General features: G+C 37.1%; 1 protein-coding gene across 1 annotated transcript; it reads right to left on the bottom strand.

Annotated features, from left to right (window-relative positions):
* Nucleotides 1–2,894: 2,894 nt before the first annotated feature.
* On the bottom strand, nt 2,895–18,504 carry LOC134803131 (zinc finger protein 28-like). Its single transcript, XM_063775839.1, has 3 exons — nt 18,067–18,504; nt 15,760–16,002; nt 2,895–4,541 (listed from the first exon to the last, which is right to left on the bottom strand). Exons 1-3 carry the CDS (start codon nt 18,152–18,154, stop codon nt 3,505–3,507), a joined length of 1,368 nt encoding a protein of 455 aa, XP_063631909.1. The 5' UTR covers nt 18,155–18,504; the 3' UTR covers nt 2,895–3,504.
* Nucleotides 18,505–20,456: the final 1,952 nt, after the last annotated feature.

Genomic DNA, 20,456 nt, shown 5'->3' with positions numbered 1-20,456 from the left:
ATCGACGAAGTCTTCGAATGCGAGACATGTGGCAAAACATTCAATCAAATATTCTACTTTACCTCACATATGCAACTACACAAGTACAAGTTGAAAATCGTTGAAACAGAAACGGAAACATACTCCTGTTACACGTGCGGAAACCAATTTGCGACTAAAAAGCTTTTACGTGCGCATGAGTTGACACACGTGACCCGTCGGTACCCTTGCCAAATTTGCGGTAAAACGTTTAGATTTTTGTATAAACTGATGAATCATAAAAGAGTTCACACGGGTGAGAAACCACGACCCTACGACTGCGAAATATCACAGTACAAGAACAGTAGGGAATCTTCATAGAAATGTGCCGCTGCCGGCTTGAATGTGTGCGTGCGCGCCGGGCGCCGTGTACGTACGCGCTGCCACGCACACATTAGCAAATTATACGGGGGAATACGGTGGCGGCAGTGTGGGCCGTACCGCGACCGCGACTGTGATCGCGCGCATTCGAGTACGCTGCACGCCCGCTCGCATTATTTATTATGTTCATGGCGCTTTGAAAACAAACGTGTTGATTACCATAAGCACTGTGAATTTTCAAAAATTTACGTCGATGTTAATCAACGTTCTTGCAATTTAAGTGCAAACTAGGTACATTAAGTAATTACAGAAATTATGGTACAGATCGAAATTTACTCATGGATGGAGCAGGTGTTTCGCAAAGCGTTGGAAAAGGACCACATCAACATTAAAATCGGCACGTCAATTTACGAACAAAAAAGACATACAATTTACGATGCCCTGCCCATGCTTCCCTAAAACCGTTTTACTAAAGTTATACGTAAGGATGAGTATTTACTTTACTTTAACCGCTAAAAATAAAGCGTGCAAACATGCAGAAACAGGTTTTTTTTTTCTATTGAATTTATATTTTTTTTAATAAGTGCCATTTCCTAATGTAAATATTTAAAAAGCGTTTTATTGCTTATGGTAAAAAAATTATTAAAATCGTACTTGGAACCTAAAATGCTCTAGTACAGAAACGTATCATTTTCTGCAAACCTTTTAGAACAACAATGACCCTCTTTCAGAGCATGAGAAATGAAAATTTAATAGTAATTTATTGATCTTCTTATATAAATGTTAAAAACTCTACCATAAAATAATACTGCTTAAATGAAGTCTTAAGTAATAAAAAAAAAAAACATTAAAACTAACTATGAATTGAAGATTTAAAAACTAAACTAAAATTAAAATAAACCTACTTAAAAATTTAACTAATACTTATAATATTATATAAAAACTAAATTATACTAATAAAATATATAAAAATAAAAAGAAGTTATAAAGAGAATACCCCTTCTAGAAGCGTTTTATTTATACCGTATTTATGAATTGATAGAACATTTCATTATTTTCATTATATTATATAAATAGAAACCTAGTGCTACTCATAATACGCAAATAATATTTAACTAAAAATAAAAGTGACAACCCTAAGTGCCAACGCAAGAGTAGGCAAATAACCTGCCGAGCGGCCTTAGATTCACTACTGTTCTTAGTGTACTGTGGAAATATGCAGAAAAAAATATACGAGCAAATCTAGTTTAATCGGTCATGGTGGAACTCATAGCTGCGGGTACTCGTGTGACATATGTAAAACGACATACTCGCATTTAAGTAGTTTAAAGTATCATACCAAAAAGTATCACAGTTAGACATTGCCATCTAGAGAGAATAGCTTCATACACCAGTTTTCTTACCTAAAAAAGTCTAATACAAGACTTTTCAGTCGGTGCTACATCTATTGTCATTTGACAGTAGGTACTACTACTACTTAAAGTACTGATAATTCCGCTACTCGATGCTAGACATCGACTATGAAAATACTAAATTTTTATTGGTACCAAAACTGATGTATGGAGCGAGCATACCTTACTATATTTCTCTATGGTACCCAGCATATAAAGTTTTCAAATGTTTAATTTGAACCTTATTTTATAAGTAAATTGGAACGAATTTCGTTTGTTTTAAAAAGCAAATAAACAAAAAAACTACTTTATTTAGTTCATGAAAGGTTCAATTTAGATTGCACGATTGTCTTTTAGTCTCAGGAGGTTAAGAGACCTTTTTATAGTTATATTATTTATGAATATTAATTAGATTTTAGATTTAAGCTAGTTAATAATTTAGTTTAGTCTTAGAGCATTTAATAACTGGAGTCGCCTTTAAGAGCTTACCCCTCTGCCGAAAAACTTGCACAATTGTGCAAACTTTTGTATGGACTGACATGGCTATTTGTACGTTACATACAAATCATGTAGAAATAGCAATACATTTGAAGTCCCCTCCCCCGCAAAAAGCGGCAGACAGAACTGTTTCGTACAGAAAATGACAGTCATGACGTCTCCAGTTACTAATTCCTCTAAGAGTTTAGTAGTACAAATGTATTCATCCTTACTTGTACTATCATGTAAACAAACACTTTTCGAAGACATTATCACGCTTTTCTCTGGAATTACACAATAATTATCACTTAAAATGTTGTTGTATACTTAAAGAAACTCACAAAGTATTGAAATCCACCAAATAACCACTGAAAAATATAATTTGTAATAAGATCTTCATCTATAATCGCAGTAACAAACGTTACGTCTAGATTCTCTATGAATCGTATTGTTGGAATTATGGAGTGTACTCTACCTTCCATAGTTGGAATGTCACTTTGACGTCACGTCACGTATATATATATACGTAAAATTATATAATGTCAAAATAATACACTGGTTTCATATATATTCACATGTCTTTATTGCATCCATGTAATGCATGTTTTTACATAGGATGGTATTAAAACTTAAAACATTATAAAGTCGGTACATGATACCCTGTTAGGGCATGGCAATAACCTAATACTAACGGTGACTATGTATAAATATTACTTGTTTTATTTACCTCCCTCTTTCTCTTTACCTCTTAGACTTAGAGCATTTAATTACCGGAGTCGCCATTAAGAGCTTACCCCTCTGCCGAAAAACTTGCACAATTGTGCAAACTTTTGTATGGACTGACATGGCTATTTGTACGTTACGTACTATTCATGTAGAAATAGCAATACAATTGACGTCCCCTCCCCCGCAAACACCACTCCACAAACACATATTACCTTATACAATACAAAATCTCTTTATTGCACAACCGCAAAATAAATACATACCATAATGACAGACAGAGGTGAACAACACACGGCCTATCCTCCTGAGACCAAGGCGCAGTAGTTTTGTTGTTGAATTTGGAACCTTTTGTTAAATAAATGAAAGTTCAGAATAGATTGTGAAATATGTACAGTGGCGTTCAAAAGTGCATGGACAGATATCGACCGTCATGCCTTAATATTACGGTTGAAACATGTTCATGCGCTTTTGAGCGCCAGTGTACATAAAATTGTACCGGGTGTCTCAGGAGGCAAAATAGCGATCTCTTACACTATCTTACTTTAAAGTTACAATAAAGTTGAAAATATTGTTATTCATTCTCCACGTGGTTATATGTTAGTCTATGTCTTTTCAATTGGATCAACTGTCCAAACTGTCTGTTACATACTTGGCATGAATGTGGTTTCTCATCGCTGTGAACGCGTTTGTGAGCGCTCAACTGCCCCAACTGAACAAACCGCTTTTGACATATTTCACACTCGTACGGTTTCTCCCCCGTATGAATACGCTTATGATTGGTCAAAGTAGACGAACGTTTAAACTCTTTCTTGCATACTTCGCACGCAAAAGGCTTTTCATTTGAATGTATTCGACGATGTTTAACCAAATCACCCAAATATCTAAACGGTTTTTTGCATACTTCGCATGGGAAAGGCTTCTCACCAGTGTGTAAACGTTTATGACATAAGTAGGCACTGAAATGCACAAATTGCTTATTACATACGTTGCATGTGTAGGGTTTTTCGCCATTGTGGATCCTTTTATGAATAGTTAAAGTCGTCGAACGCGTAAAGTGCTTGTTACATATTTCGCATGAGAAGCGTTTTTCACTCGCGTTTTTGCAAGCGTTTCTTATATGATTTTCTAATTTATCTTTTTTCATGAACTGCTTATTGCATGTATCGCATGTGAATGTCATTTCACCTGTGTGGCTTCGCATATGAGTAGTTAAATTAAGCGAACGCGAAAATACTTTGTTACATACGTCGCATTTAAACTTTTTTCCACCAGTATGAATGATTTTATGTTTGTTTAGATAATGCTTTAGCTTGAATTTTTTTTTGCATTCGTCGCACGAATACGGTTTGTCCTCACTGTGGATTTTTTTATGAGTGCTTAAAGTATTCGATCGGGAAAACCGTTTGTTGCAAACATCGCATGAAAAGCTCTTTTCATTTGTATGTACTATACTATGTTTGTTTAAATAATATTTTTTCTTGAATTGCTTTTTGCATATTTTGCACGAGTGTGGCTTTTGGATAACAGAAGAACTAGGTTCTGCTTGCTTGAGTTCCTTGTGTTTTTCCTCTTCCTTATTCTCCTTTTTCACTGTTATTGAATTCGATTCTGAAAACACAAGCAAAGTTTACACTTAAGAGCCCATCAACGTGCACACTAGCGCCACTGTTTAATCGTGATTATTTAAATTTAACGAAAGATATTTAAAAAAGGGGGCCGCTACGTACTGTATTTTGTATTTAAGTACCTTTTGAATACATCAAACTAGTTTCTATGTTGCTGTATTCGTCGATCTATGAACTCAAAACAAAAACGGCCGTTTTAACTTATGACGCATAGATTGACGAATCCAGCAACATAAAAACTAGATTAGATTAGATTAGATTTCTTTATTTCAAGATGAAAATTACACTATAAATTTGCTACATTCGTCAAAATTATGTTTATCTTCTCATCATGATCGTCAAAAATTACATTATATATTTAAAAATAAAAAATATTAAGATTAATAAAATTATGTCTCCCAATAAGGATCGTCATGTACAAAGAAAAACATGTCAAACAATTGAATATAAACCAAGTTAACATTAAAGTCGATGTCAACATAAATAATTTGTAACTGTCATTAAAATGTCGAATTTAAACATAAAAATATCACAAAAGAACAAAATGTCATGTTTAAAATACAAATCTACAATTTAATAATAAATAAAATTACATATTGATAACCGATTATGTGGTTTGCTCGAACGCAGCCCTACCGTAGGTGTCAGTGGTGACACTAGGACTGGCGCGACCGGGACTGTCAGGAGAGGTTCGCCCGCCATTACCGCGTCGGAGTGTGATTTACTTGAAGCTACGCCTGTTTTCCGAGTTTTATGTATTAAATCCTTTATTTAATGATGTATGGTGTTTTCTCTCTTAACAGTTCAGAAGCGCGATACGTAATTTACGTCCACAATATATTCTGAAAGGCAAAAAGCCAGTAGTTCATCCGCTTATTGTTGCTAACCAAATGAACGCCGGTTCAAGTGATTTTACTATTATATTCGCACCATTCATCATTGAATAATATAAACAAATCTTTGATAAAGCCTTATTAAGGCATATTTGATAAAGAAAATCATTGATGACGGTGTACATCACCGTAGTTCATGGCGTCATAACCACTCTTGTCCAATACGAGGAGTTAGTTGGAATACGACATTTGGTAAGCTATATCGTATCGTTTCAATTGTTGGAACGATGTTCAAGCCACGTAAGTTATAAAAATGATCTATGGGTAAGTAATCCAAGAACTATGTGCCATAGTGTCCAATCTTAAATATCATTATGCAATCAAGGAAAATCTGTGAAAGGTTGTCTTATCCACTTAGTGTAGAATAGTATTGCACATATGCAAACAATTTACAGCCTAAAATATCAGCTATAATGGCATATAATCATGTAGACAACATTCGTCATAATTATTTAGTCTTAAAATATGCAAAGAAAGGCAATACTCAAAATTACCATTATGATTATGAATGCCAGCTAGACTACTGCAATGACATTATAGTCACACTGTAATATTTATTCTGGACCCCAATTTTATAAAAATCATATAACGGAGACAATGTTCGTGTACATGTTGAACAATGTCGGTGAATGTTCAGCGCAGAACGTTCTATCAAGGTGTTATTAAATTGCTTATGAAATTTATCAGTCATAGTGGTTTGGCTTATGGTGTATGGTTAAGTTTATGTTTAAACACTTAGTCTATGATTGATGATGGATAATATTAGCATTAGCAATAAAAATAAATGGATTAAGTATTTTACATATTACCGACATAAAAGATTGGTTATTTAACATTGAGTAATGCTTTATGTTACTAATATAAAAAAAAAAAACATGCTAAGATGAAAAGTACTATAGTTTGAGAGTACTTATGTTGTGTGTTATTATTACTATGCCTATTTATGCGAGATCGACCAAGTTGCTTTCTTGGGTCATTGAATGACATAGTATTATAAAGCTATGTTAAAATGATCCCTTTGAGAATGTTGTGTGTGTGAGTGTGAGTGCAGCATGATCACATGATGGGGAAATATGGTAATAATTGTCATTTCATATAAAGTTGTTGCTTCATTTATATTTTCACAGAATAAATGTGTTTTATGCAGGAGGTATTGTTTACCAGAACAAGCTTTATGTCTGCATACTCACAGAAGCTTTGCGCTTGCAGAATGATTGCACACAAATGAGTAAGTAATACTGTCCTGTGTGAAAGGTTTTGGCGGTATAAGAAATATGATCAGCGACACAAAATTGAACAAGGTAAGGCCAAATTAAATTGTTGTGTTATGTGAGAGACATTCACATATAATTTGTAGTTATAGCATGGTTAAAATAATAAAAATAATAACAAGTGAGTGGTCAGATATATAATTGACTTACACCAAATTATACTCAAAGCGGCGATTGAGGCATGTTCCTAACATATTCAAATTGTCATGCACCTACACTAAATAATTAGTGTGTGTTAATATGTTTCAAATAAAATAGAACAGGTCAGCATAGCCACTAAAGGCCTGTGATGTCCAAATGGAAAGGATAAAGTGACATGTGCCGTTAATAAGGTAATGTTGACTGTACTTTAACATGCAGTCAGTTCAGTGAATAAATAAGTATAAAATAGGAACAATTGATATGGTGATGATACTTCTAAAAGAGTTAATTTAAATTATTTACTATTCATATACATATTATGTTGATGATTGAAAATTTTGTCATTTTAAGAGACCTACCAGTTAAGTCTTGGTCAGTCATGAAAATTTAGTCAAAACTTAGTAAAGTGCAATAATCTTGTATCTAATTGACAAATAATAATGTGGAATAAGATGTGACAGAAAACAGATCACATATTTTTGTTGTTTGTTAAATGCATTGCATGTTGTGTGTTGTTAGAATGTTCAAATGTCTTCACAAATGGCTACTGCAGCTGCTTGAGGGGAGTCCTCACCAGGCTGGATGGTGCAAGAAATTCTTGGCAGTGAAAGAAATCTGTGGTGGGAGATGACTGCAGGTAGTATGTTAAAAGTTGCCAAGTTGGATGCTGCATGTACCACTATGAGAGAAGTTAAGTATTCTCAACACAAGTTCTTTGTTTCACCAAGTTGAAGTATTTGGCTGTTTCATGCAAGCAAATCATAATAATACTATATCCCATTTTATTAAAAAAATTGACAAGGTCATAGAATAATGGTAATTATATAATGGCATTACATAATATGTGTTATAAAAGATAAAATAGAATAAATTATTGGGGTATTGTCATGAAGGTGAAGGTGGTAAATGGCTTACTAAAGCTCATACAGTATTGGAATACCTACACCTTAAGCTAATAAATTGTACTTACACATGTTTTATTCACATTACTTATTCTAACAAAACCCTTTTTATGTGAGGGATAGTGTCAATACTTCATAAAGAATCTTGATAGAGTATGCGACATGTCTTGTGTGTGTATCTTGGTGTAATTGAAGCCAAGATCATTATTTTATTACCCGCCTGTGCAATGTTCCACTGCTGGGCATAGGTCTTCCATGGGAGACATTAAATCTATCCTGATCAAATAATATGTTGATAAATTATTAGAAAATATTGAGTGAGCCAAGGATAGTTGAACTATAATTTCAAAAGTTGAATCCAAATATGATTTGTTATGACACAGTTATTGCCCTGAGTTATGGTTGCAGAATGTACTTCCTGAGCCGTGGTGCGAGTCTGCGCCTGCATGACGGTGCGGGTCTGCCTGCCTGAGCGACGGTGCGAGTCTGCGCGCCGACCGATGGTGCGAGTCTGCACACCTGAGCGGCGGTGCGAGACTGAGGCAGCCTGTGTGATAGCGAGACTAATCTATATGCTCAAAGAGCCACCGATACAAATGTACACCGATACAAACCTATATAACAAAAAAAAAAAAACTATTTAACAAAAAAAAAATACAAATATATAAATACACAAAAAAAAGGGAGGCTTAGCAAGCCTATGAGACGTATCAGCTTGGCGAGCCATGATACGAATGCTTAGCGAGCCTGTGAGACGTATCAGCTTAACGAGCCCATGATACGAATGCTTAGCGAGCCTGTGAGACGTGTCAGCTTAGCGAGCCATGATACGAATGCTTAGCGAGCCTGTGAGACGTATCAGCTTAACGAGCCCATGATACGAATGCTTAGCGAGCCTGTGAGACGTATCAGCTTAACGAGCCCATGATACGAATGCTTAGCGAGCCTGTGAGACGTATCCGCTTAACGAGCCCATGATACGAATGCTTAGCGAGCCTGTGAGATGTATCAGCTTAACGAGCCCATGATACAAATGCTTAGCGAGCCTGTGAGACGTATCAGCTTAACGAGCCCATGATACGAATGCTTAGCGAGCCTGTGAGACGTATCAGCTTAACGAGCCCATGGTACGAATGCTTAGCGAGCCTGTGAGACGTGTCAGCTTAGCGAGCCATGATACGAATGCTTAGCGAGCCTGTGAGACGTATCAGCTTAGCCAGCCCATGATACGAATGCTTAAAGAGCCTATGTTACAAAAATTCTTAAAGAACCTATGTTACAAAAATTCTTAAAGAGCCCATGTTACGAAAATGCTTAAAGAGACCATGTTACAAATCTGCTTAAAGATCCCATATTACAGATAAACTTAAAAAAAAAAAAAGAAAAAAAACACAAAATCTGTTTAAAAAGTCCACATGACAAGTGTGCTTGAGGGCCCATATTACAAATTTGCTTAAAGAGCCCATGTTATACATTTTCTTAAAGAAGGTCATGTTACAAATCTGTTAAAGAGCTCTATAATACAATTAGCTTAAAGAGCCCATAAATTAAAGTTGCTTATAGAGAGCCTATGATTTAAAATTACTCAAAGGGCTGAACAAATAAATAATAAAAGTCCAGTTGAGGTGTGTGTGCTAAGAGCTGACAGTTTATATACGACATCTGCGTGATGGTTTCCTCCAGTAACTGTATTACAAGACGTTTGTTTTAAGAGCTGACAGTTGTCTACAATGTAGACTCTACATGATGTTTGCTTTAAGAGCTAATATTTGTTTACATTATTTTAATTCAGGAGTTAATATTTGGTGTTAGCTTTAAAAGCTGACAATTATTATAGGATGGTTGCTTTAAGAGCTTATAACTGTCTACAAGATTTAAAAAAAAAAAAGGTTGACAGTATACAGTTTTTATTTAGAAGTTGATATTTGCTTTAAGAGCTGAGAGTTGCCTACAAAATATTTACTTTAAGAGTGAATATTTTATTTGTCTACATAATGTTTTCCTTTAGAGGTTGAGATTTGGTTTAAGAGCTGACAGTTGCCTACAAGATGGTTGCTTTAAGAGCTGACAGTTGTCTACAATGTAGACTCTACATGATGTTTGCTTTAAGAGCTAATGTGTGTCTACATGATGTTTTTCTTTAAAAGTCTATATTTGATTCAAGAGCTGACAGTTGCCTACAAGATGTTTGCTTTATGAGCTGACAGATGTCTACAAGATGTTTGCCTTAAGAATTTATATTTGTCTACCTGATGCTTTCCTTCAGGAGTTGATACTTGCTTAGAGAGGCTGAGTATTGTCTACATCATGTTTCATTTAAGAACTGATATGTGTCTATATGACATTTGCTTTAAAGGGTCACTCTTGACTACATGATCATTCTTTAATCCTCCTAAATTAAAATAATAAGAGGTAGTACACGGTTAGATATAATATGAGCCGACGACTACTCATTGTTTGAGAGTTGATGATCGAATTTATTTACTTTAAGAAATAGAAACCTCTGATGTGGCCTAAAGGGGTCTCAACGTCAGAATATGACTTGGCACTGTAACAGATGCAAATTGGCTTGTGTTTTGTTTGATATGTGTAGCACAGTCACCGCGGTCAACGGAGTCGCTGAGTACCAGTAGGCTACGTCACGATTCCCTTTAACCGACTCCGGAGGTGCGCGAAGACGAAAGTGCTGTGGTGCTACTTGCTGACCTTCGTGGGCGAAGGTTTTTCATCAGGAGGCCGAACTGATAACCGATTATGTGGTTTGCTCGAACGCAGCCCTACCGTAGGTGTCAGTGGTGACACTAGGACTGGCGCGACCGGGACTGTCAGGAGAGGTTCGCCCGCCATTACCGCGTCGGAGTGTGATTTACTTGAAGCTACGCCTGTTTTCCGAGTTTTATGTATTAAATCCTTTATTTAATGATGTATGGTGTTTTCTCTCTTAACAATATGTTGTTACAAATTCAATTCCATGTACTCATTTACAGAGTACAGAGGGTTATCCAACAAAAGGTTTCTCAATTTGCGCTTAAATGTTTCGTCACACGGCTCATTTCTCAGAGCGGCAGGTAGGTGCTCGTAGTAAGTAGGGCCGATTACTCGTGGGTTCTTTCTTGAAAGTGCCATGCGACGGGGAACTCTTCTCAGACGCCCTGCAGCTCGAAGCAGTTTGCCCGGAAAGTTAATGCGTGCAAATTGGGATATATTCTGTCTTACATATATCAGTACATCGAACAGGTACTGTGAGTAGTGCGTCATTATACGTTGAGAACCAAAAAGCTCTTTACAAGGGTGCCTGTCTTTCACACCGGCAAGTGTACGTATTGCGCGTTTCTGCATTATCAGAACTCTTTTGGCATCTGTTGAATTGCCCCAAAGCAGTGAGCCGTATGCCATGATAGAGGAAATGCGCAAAGTACACCTGCTTTAAGGCTTCTGCTGAGATAAGTGGTTTCAGTTTTCTCAACGCAAACGACGCACCACCCAATCGATCACAAAGGTTGTCTACATGGCACTTCCAATTTAGAGTGTTGTCAATCATAAACCCTAAGAACTTACTCTTTTCGCACATGGGCATCGGAAAGTTAGCCATGCACGGTGGCAGTTGAACCTTTCGACCAGAAAACAACATAATATTTGATTTAGTATAATTAAGCAATAGCCCATTTGCTGAGAACCATGCCTCCAATTGGTTGCAAGCATCATGAATTTTTAAAGCCAGTTGGTCATAAGAGCTTGCACCAACTAACACAGTTGTGTCATCCGCAAACAATACAGACAAGCCAGCTCCAATATTCGATGGCAGGTCGTTGACAAATAACAAAAATAAGGTATTTCCAAGGGATGAACCTTGGGGAATACCAATATTTATATCTCCTGCATCAGACTGGATTGACTTGCCATCAGTGAGTAATTTCACGACTTGTTTGCGGTCTGACAAGAATGAGGTAAACAGTTCATGGGCACTGCCTTTGATTCCGTACATTTTAAATTTTTTAAGCAATAACTCGTGATTTATGACGTCAAATGCCTTTGACAAGTCGCACAGTATAGCGGCAATCTTATCCTTATCGTCTAACCCTGTCATGATAGAATCGAATATCCTGTATGTCGCGGTGGTTGTCGACATTTTTTGTCGGTAAGCGAATTGGTTTTCGGTGAGCAGGTTATTCGATTCTATATGAGTCATAAGGTGAGACGATAGGACAGATTCTACCATTTTTGAAATGGTGGGTACTATTGTAATAGGCCTATAGTTATTGACGTCACACCTGTCTCCCTTACCCTTGAAAACTGGACACACTCTTGTGTTTTTTAGCACGCTAGGATACGTACCAGTTTCAAAAATAGTATTTATGAGAATGACAAGTATGTCGCCAATAACAGGCCACAGACACAAAATAATTTTTGGCGAAATGTCAAACGCATCGACAGTGTCACCTTTTTTTAACATTGAATGTAACGTCCTGGTCAATAGATCACGTGTGACGACCGGCAGAGTGTAAGATGGTACATTGGTAGTTTCTAAGTGCCTCTCAAGATAGCGTGTTGATTGCTCCATATCATTTCCTATTGCGTGTTTGCACCCTATCCCTAAAAAGTGTGTGTTAAACGTGTCTGGCAACTCACTACTCTTCACTTCAATATTGGTGTTAGGATCGCGGAGACATATGTGGTTCGATCTTACTTTTGTGCCTACCTCCTCATTGACAACCTTCCATATTTCTTTGGCTTTATTGCTACTAGAAGCCAACCTACTCTCAGTGTGAGCTCGACGAGCCTGTAACGCAGTGATCTTAATTATAGAAGAGTAGTGCTCAATACAGTCAGTTAATATGGGGTTGTTGGGATACTGGCGTCTTATTTCGTGAAGGTCATTGTGCTTGCGAACTAACTCCGCTAAATCATCACTTAACCACGGTACAGTGTTATGTTTTTTATGCCTAATCTTCTTGAATGGAAAGTGAATATTCATATAGTATGCCAGAATTTCAAATAATTTAGCAAATTTATAGTCAATGTCAAGGTCAATATTGTAAATAAAATTAAAATCATAATTATCAATGTCAGTATAAAATGAATGGAATGAATTTGCACTAAATAACCGGCGCTCAATCACCTCATTTGACTTTTTGTTATGTTCAGTAGTCAACTCAAACTTTTGAGCGGTATGGTCGCTTATCGCAGTAACCAACGGTGTCACTGAGAGCGTGTCGGGCGCAATGTTGCTTAAACCGCAGTCAATGGACGTCGCACAATCCGCAGTCTCCCGAGTGGGAAACGTTACAGTGTTACGACATCCATAGGCCCTTATACATCATTAGTGCGTCGTTTTAAACTAGAGTCTAATAAAAAATCCACGTTATGGTCGCCAATAATGAGAAACCTTTTGTTTTCGTCAGTTAGCTTCCTTAATAGTAATTCCAAATTCTCAATATAAATGTCAAAATTACCATTACCGGTTCTATACATTACAATAATAATCAAGTTACAATGAATAATTTCTATAGCCGCGAATTCAAAATGATATTGCACGGCAAAAGTAAGTAGGTCATTACGCTGTCGATATTCTGTGCCTTCCTTTACGTACAGCGAAGTACCGCCATGTGCGATATTTGTGCGACAGTAATAACTAGCCAGCGCGTACCCACTTAACCTCACTCGTTCAATTTCATTTTTTCGACACCAAATCTCGCTAAGTCCTAATACTTGTGGTTTCTCGTTATTTGTTAATAAATCTAGTAATGAAGTTTTACCGCATACCGATCGTACATTTTGGTGTATAATAACAAACTTAGAAGATACTAAATTGTCTTTGTTATCTCGTGTCTTGTTGATACGTTTTTTGGCTGGACTGTGTTAAATAAACGCACTGAAACTCCAGATGGCCAATTTTTAGGGTCCCTGGCGACCTTTTGTTTATTAGCTGGTACATCAAGGCGAAAAGAAGCGTACTTTCCGCGGGTGACGACCAGCTGTTCGCATACTGGCGTTGGTATGTTGATTTGGGTCTGGACATGTCGAATGACGTCGTCTAGGGTGGTGTCCTCGCTAAGGTTGAAAATATGGAGTAGTGCTGTGTTATTAGTGCCGGTTATAACCCTGAGAATCTTCTGGATGCTCTCGTTTTGGCAAGTAAGTAGCTTTTGTTGCTCACGGATGGTGTTATGGCAAGCTAATAATTCTCCTTTCATGTTCAATATTTCGTTATTTAAGTTTGAAATATTATCCACCAACCTGTTAACCGCCGCCGTATTCGTAGTTACTTTATTCTTTGTTGGGGCCATATCTTGCGTCTTCTTATAGTAAATATGTATAGTTGGATGTCAATAGTTAATAAATAATATTATAATTACACTCAAAACTTTGTATTAAATAATAAAACAAATTAAATATGCAGAGCTGTTTAAATTTGGCTGTTAACGGTAGCAGCGCCCTCTACCGATCTTTGATCGGTAGAGGGCGCTGCGATCTTTGATCTACCCATAGTTTGGTGTATTCAAAAGGTACTTAAATACAAAATACAGTTCGTAGCAGAATATGTACAGTCAGCAGCAGAAGTTGCTAACCGGGCGAGGTGTTCAAAATGATCTTGACGGAACTTTATTGTTAAGACAAAAAGAGCATGGAACATATTCTGTTGGAAGAGCTAAAAAAAATTTCTCGGTAAAGAATTAAAACTGAGAATTAACAAGTACCCCACTCTCGTTTGTAACATCAGGAGCTTAAGCCGGGTCCAGACGGCTGTAACGTATAATGTAATCCATCGTGTAATCTGTAATGTAACACGAATTCTGCGTGTAACGCTAGAGCATTATTACATGTAACGCTCGTGCCGGATCCATTGCCTGTCGGTTCTTGGCGCGCGTCCACCCGTTGACGCTATATCAGGGTCTCCCCAGATATATCGACGCGCATTCGGCAAAAGCCGATAGGAAAAAGCTTTATGTCCGCGCAATAAAAGCGGAATAGCCGTCGACGCGTCGGCAGGCTGCGGCCGATGCGAGCGGCGCCGAACGACGATTTTTTTCTTATTGGATTTTGCCGATTCCGCGGGGAACCCACGAATCTTACATTACACGTTTCACCCGCCTGGATCCGGATGAGGAAAAGAATTCCGTATTTCCTGAATAGTCTACCCTGGAATTCGGCATGAGCCAAATAAGAATAAGTTTAAAAGCGCCTTAAAACTGTACCTACTGCAAACACTTAAGTGGCAATTGCACATGTGCAAGATAAAGATAAAAGATAAAAAATAGTTTATTCAAGTAGGCATATTACAATGCGCTTATGAACGTCAAATAAACCTTTACCGGCTCCAACCGTACACCTCTGCCCCGAGAAGATTTAAATCCCCCCTCAATTGGAGGAGGGTATCCCAATATGGGACCGGCAACAAACTCGGCGGGACACATCTTTTCAAAACATTATTACATCTTATAATTAACATGCATTACGAGTAATTAAGAAAAATACAATTTAAATTACTATAGAATTCATGCAATTATACTCAGTGAGTACATAACTTTATACAAATACGTAGCTCTTTCAGAAAACATATCAAATTCTTACAAAAGGAAAAGAAAATAAAATCAATAAAAGAAATGAGAATACATATTATATGAATCTGACTGATTGTTATGAGATGCTTTCATACAATTTGATGTGCATTCTTACCTGAGCTGAGTCACCTTTAACTCTACACATAATACAATGCTTTTAATTGCTACTTGTCATTATTACAGTTTCTGGTTTGGACCATGCATGTTTGTCTGTCAAGTAGTCCTCGACTCTGTAATAACTTAAGCCTTCAAGTGCCACTTAAGTGCTTAGATTTAATAATAATTTAAAATTATTACTCACTTAAAATACATATGTATGTAGAGACTCTTACCTGCAGGCAAACTGTATATACAGTTTTGCAGGGACATGTTTAATTATATGTTCTGTACTGTGTATTAATAAATAAATAAATATTTAAAATAGTTACTCACCAGTATGTTCATTAGTTTTTGGTTCCACCTCTTCAGGTCCCAGCACGAGCTCATCTTTTATTTCATGGTTGGCATATAGCGGAGACACTCGCTCGCTGCTCGCTCTGTCAGATGGCTCGGTCTTCACTCGCGCTGGTTCATCTATTATCCGATGGTTGTTCAGCCAAGCTTGCTCACTGCCCGTTCTTTCAGAGTATGGCTCGATCTTCACATGCAGTGGTTCGAGCTCTACTTCTACCTTAACTGCAAACGATATATTAGATGTTACTTTTAAATTATTATAAACTATACTGGAAATCGTAATTCCAGACCAAAAAAGTAAGACAATTTTGCCACTTTTTACTAGCGCGTCTTGTATTTATGTAAAAATAAGTAAATAAAAGTACTTTTTTAAATCGCAGGAGTAAAATTACCAATAAATAAATTATCTTAGCGTGTTTATTTATAAAAAGGAATTTACTATTTTACAAACAAATTATTGCAGTGGCAACATTGTCTTACTTTTTTTGGTCTTGAATTACGATTTTCAGTTTAGTTACTGAGAAAAATCATTCTCAGCACCAACACCAACATATATATTTCGGGGATCTCGGAAACGGCTCTAACGATTTCGATGAAATGTGTTATATGGTGTCATTGGACCTACCTATTATGAACGACTTCCGGCCGTTATAATAAATGAACTGTGTGACCAAATATTCAAACGCCAAAATATTCAAAGAGATTTTTTGTTGGATAAACCGTTGTATTCTGTTAGTGAATTTATGAATGATGTATAGATTTTGACGATCCACAACGGGAGATACTATCTTGTAAATATGCAATCTAGTTTGTAAATATGCTTGCTTTTTTATGAAATACACAGATTAAATTTTAATATTTTTTTTACATTATTTTAAAATACTTGGGGGCGAAAAATCAATCTAGCCTAGCTAGATCTTATGTCTGGGAAAACGCACATTTTTGAGTTTGTATATGTTTTCCGAGCATAGCTCGGTCTCGCAGATATTGTACCTAATGCTACTTGTTACTTGATTTTTAGTGTAGCTATTTAGTTTAAGTTAAGGTAACAATTTGGCAAAACATTAAGTTAAGGTACTTTCAACATTGTCATTTTTTGTAAAATTTATATAATGAAGTCTATTACCTATATCAGCTATTATCATCTAGTACAGTCAGCAGCAGAAGTTGCTAAGCGGGAGAGGTGTTCAAAATTACCTTGTCACACTCTTATGCTCATAACAATAATGTCACATCAAGATCATTTTTAGCAAGTTCTGCTGCTGACTTACCCACAACACAAGTCTTATTCAGCTTATTGTGGAACTAGGTTCATTTGTGTAGGATTGTCCCATAAAATTTACATTTTTAAAGGTTTAGAATCTCTGATTCTGTGATCTTCTAGAGCAGGGGTCACCAAATGGCGGATCACGGTCCGTATACAAACTTAAGTCGCTTAATTTAATAAACTTAAGTGGAAACAATGGTCATTTTATTTTAAGAATCTATTTAATTTTTTCGGTTATTTAATAAACTTTAAGTAGAAATGATGGTAATTTCTCATTTTAAGAACTGGACCCCTGAAGAAACTAATTGGTGATCCCTGTTCTATAGTATGTATCTTTAGGTATTTAAATAAAAGTAAACAAACAACTTGCAACAAGTCACTGAACAACCTGACTTTAACCTACATTATTTGATCATGTAATGTTTTCATTTACCCTCAACTGGCTTCTTCCTCGCATTTCGCCCCGGCTCATGAGAGCCTGGGGTCCGCTTGACAACTAATCCCATGATTTGACGTAGGCACTAGTTTTTACGAAAGCGACTGCCATCTGACCTTCCAACCCAAAGGGGAAACTAGGCCTTATTTACCCTCAACTGGCTTAAGGAGCCATTATTGAGGGTAGATTTTGTTTACTTTAATGTAAATACCTAAGGATAGCGCAGCGCCATGGTATAATAATATACTCCGCCTGGTACTCCATTCCCGTCTTTTCTAGGTCACCTAACTGACACGGGCCTACGTCATCATGCGACAGCGCTATATGATAATATGCGATAGCGCTATATATAGCGGCCATGTTGTTGTGACGTAGGCCCGTGTCACTCTGGGAATGGAAGACCATGTTTTATTAGACTATGCGCAGCGCTAGGGTTGAGAAAGTACAAACGATAGGGTTGAGTGGAGGAAAGGAGGGGAGGCCTTTGCCCAGCAGTGGGACACTAAACTAGGCTAACAAACAAAAGAAAGATACAGTATAAACTAATGTTATAAAGAATAAAGTACAGTTCAGAACAACTTACCGTGACTGTTCATCTGTAACTCGCATGGCGCCTCGTCCTCTGACACGGGCTCCTCTTTCACGCGCACCTCTGCCATCTTGCTTTCCATTCGACCGTCGTTCTTTATTTAAACTTTATTGCACAAAAGCTGAATAAGGAACATCTGTAACTGTACCCTTTTCAAGCAAATAAATGATTTATGAAACATGATTCCGTAGCACCCAACTATACTCGAAACCAAAAGCAACCAAATATGATTCAAAATTAAACCTAATATCTTCGTCTGGTGTGACAATTAGCAGACAAGGCAAATATTCATGAATGGAAGAAAAACTCGGACAACAACAATAGAAAATTGGTCTTCTTCCTCACGTCATCCCGGCATTTAGCTACGGCTCATGGGACCCTGGGATCCGCTTGACAACTAACTCTTGTATATGTATAGTAAAGTATTTTATTTAACCAAAATGAAGATTGATATTGGTATTTTAAATACGGTCCTTGGATAGGGACAGCATAGGTACGATGAAGTTAAGTTAGGAAGCCATGGAAATGTCAAATATGACACTGACAGGCGGCGTAACTTCAAACTTGCACAGATTAGGTAAGGCGTGTTTCTCCAATCTGATTAAATTGTCCGATCAATTCAAGTAGTGCGGACGCAAACGCCAATTTGGCACTTCGCCTAAATACCCCCAAACGCTATTACTAGCGTCACAAATTGGTATTCTTGCGTCCGCACCCCATTTGATCGATAATATCGGTTATAATCGGAGGTTGATTATATTGTATTCGAGCGGCCTCAGAGGCAGACTTGGGCCTCAACCCACGAGCGCTTTTACAACGCGCATTAAAACAGCGTTTGAATGACACAAATGGATACATGTGTATTTATTCCCACGAAGGCGGTGGCGCTTTTTATCAAGCGTTTTTGGATTTTCGACTTTAAGCCTTGGCCGTTAAATCGAATTTAGAGTGCGGACAGAGTCAAGCGCGTTGTAAAAACGCTCGTGAGGCATACATAACTGCTAAGCAGGCAGGTAATGAAATTCGTGGGCTTCCTGGCAGGCAGTGGTGGCAGGCCTTTCGATTTAGCCTAAGCGCGCACCACGATTTTAGTTTTTGCGACACGATTTTAGAATCGCGCTGTAATATATCGCAGAAAATTCACTGCGCGCACTGCGATGAAAAAGTCGCGGTTTGTTCATTCTCAACATGGATTTCGTACCAGTCGTTTGTCATGAAACGTTGTCTTTAATATGTGATCGCTGTATGACTTTGAGTATTTATACCACAAAGGTGATCTCCTTCTATTTCCATAATTAAATGGTCAACATCTAGCGTCTTCAGCAGCAGGTTCCGACATGTTGACGCTTGGAGAGCGATATGCCGACTGAGGTCCGGGTGCGATTTTATTATCGCAGTGCGCGCGGGGCCATACAACTCCGTATGCCGCAATTCACTTTGCGACAATCGCGTCGCGAGCAGTCGCGGAAAAATGTGACAAATCACAATTTTAAAATCGCTGCGATTTTTTTGTCGCATATGCGCGCACTGCCATATAAACACATACGTTACATTTCTGCGACTAAATTATCGCGCGACAAAAAGTCGTGGTGCGCGCTTGGCCTTAGGGAGTAGGTAGAGGCTGGATGGATACTCTGATACATACAGCGGGATCCAAAACGCGTTGAGTTTCTATATCCACGATTAGCATAAAAAAAACTGGCCTTACTTTTTTTTTCATAAAATTAACACGCCCTTGACTGTCTACTTAAAAAAAAACTTATATTTTATTTATAATAGGTACCTATGTATGATTATATTGATTATGTAGGTATAAGTGTGGTATAAGTAAAAGACGTTACACAAATTTAATTTATTTATATCACAGAATAAATAACAGTACTATATATGAGACGTTACACAAACATAATTTATCAATAAATTGCTCTGATAATTACCTTAAGATAATATATATGTAATATACCTACTTATAACTTGCTTGTTGCTAGGCCTACATGAATAAAGTATATTTGGACTTTGAACTATTTTAATGAGTAAATATACATAAAATAGATTGCTTTCTATAGGTAGTTATATTCCTAACTTAATAATAAAGTATTTTATTTTATTTCATGTTTGAGAAAAGATACATAAAGCGTAAAAAGGGGTCGCCGGCCTCGTCTTTAAGAGCGCGTCCAGAAATCATGTGATCGTTTAGAGGGGGGTAAGAAAAATATCACGAATGATCACGATAGGGGAGGGGGGTCAGAGAAGACATCACGTGTATTTTTTTTTCAATGCGGGAAAGCCAAGAACAACAATATTACTCAAAAATTAATCAGATCAAATAATCCTCTCTATTTATATGCGTATTTACCCAATAAAAAACATTTATCTCATTAACT

Source organism: Cydia splendana, chromosome 26 (genome assembly GCF_910591565.1).
Source record: "Cydia splendana chromosome 26, ilCydSple1.2, whole genome shotgun sequence".
Taxonomy (NCBI): domain Eukaryota; kingdom Metazoa; phylum Arthropoda; class Insecta; order Lepidoptera; family Tortricidae; genus Cydia; species Cydia splendana.
The sequence above is the reverse complement of the archived record's forward strand: the minus strand, read 5'-3'. Positions and strand labels throughout refer to the sequence as shown.

What these genes read in the sequence shown, in the direction of transcription:
- LOC134803131 (XM_063775839.1), bottom strand. Translation starts at nt 18,154, where the DNA reads ATGGAAAGCAAGATGGCAGAGGTGCGCGTGAAAGAGGAGCCCGTGTCA. An exon ending in GTTACAGATGAACAGTCACG is followed by an intron (nt 16,003 to 18,066) that starts GTAAGTTGTTCT and finishes TATCGTTTGCAG; the next exon opens with TTAAGGTAGAAGTAGAGCTC. An exon ending in AAAAACTAATGAACATACTG is followed by an intron (nt 4,542 to 15,759) that starts GTGAGTAACTAT and finishes TTGTGTTTTCAG; the next exon opens with AATCGAATTCAATAACAGTG.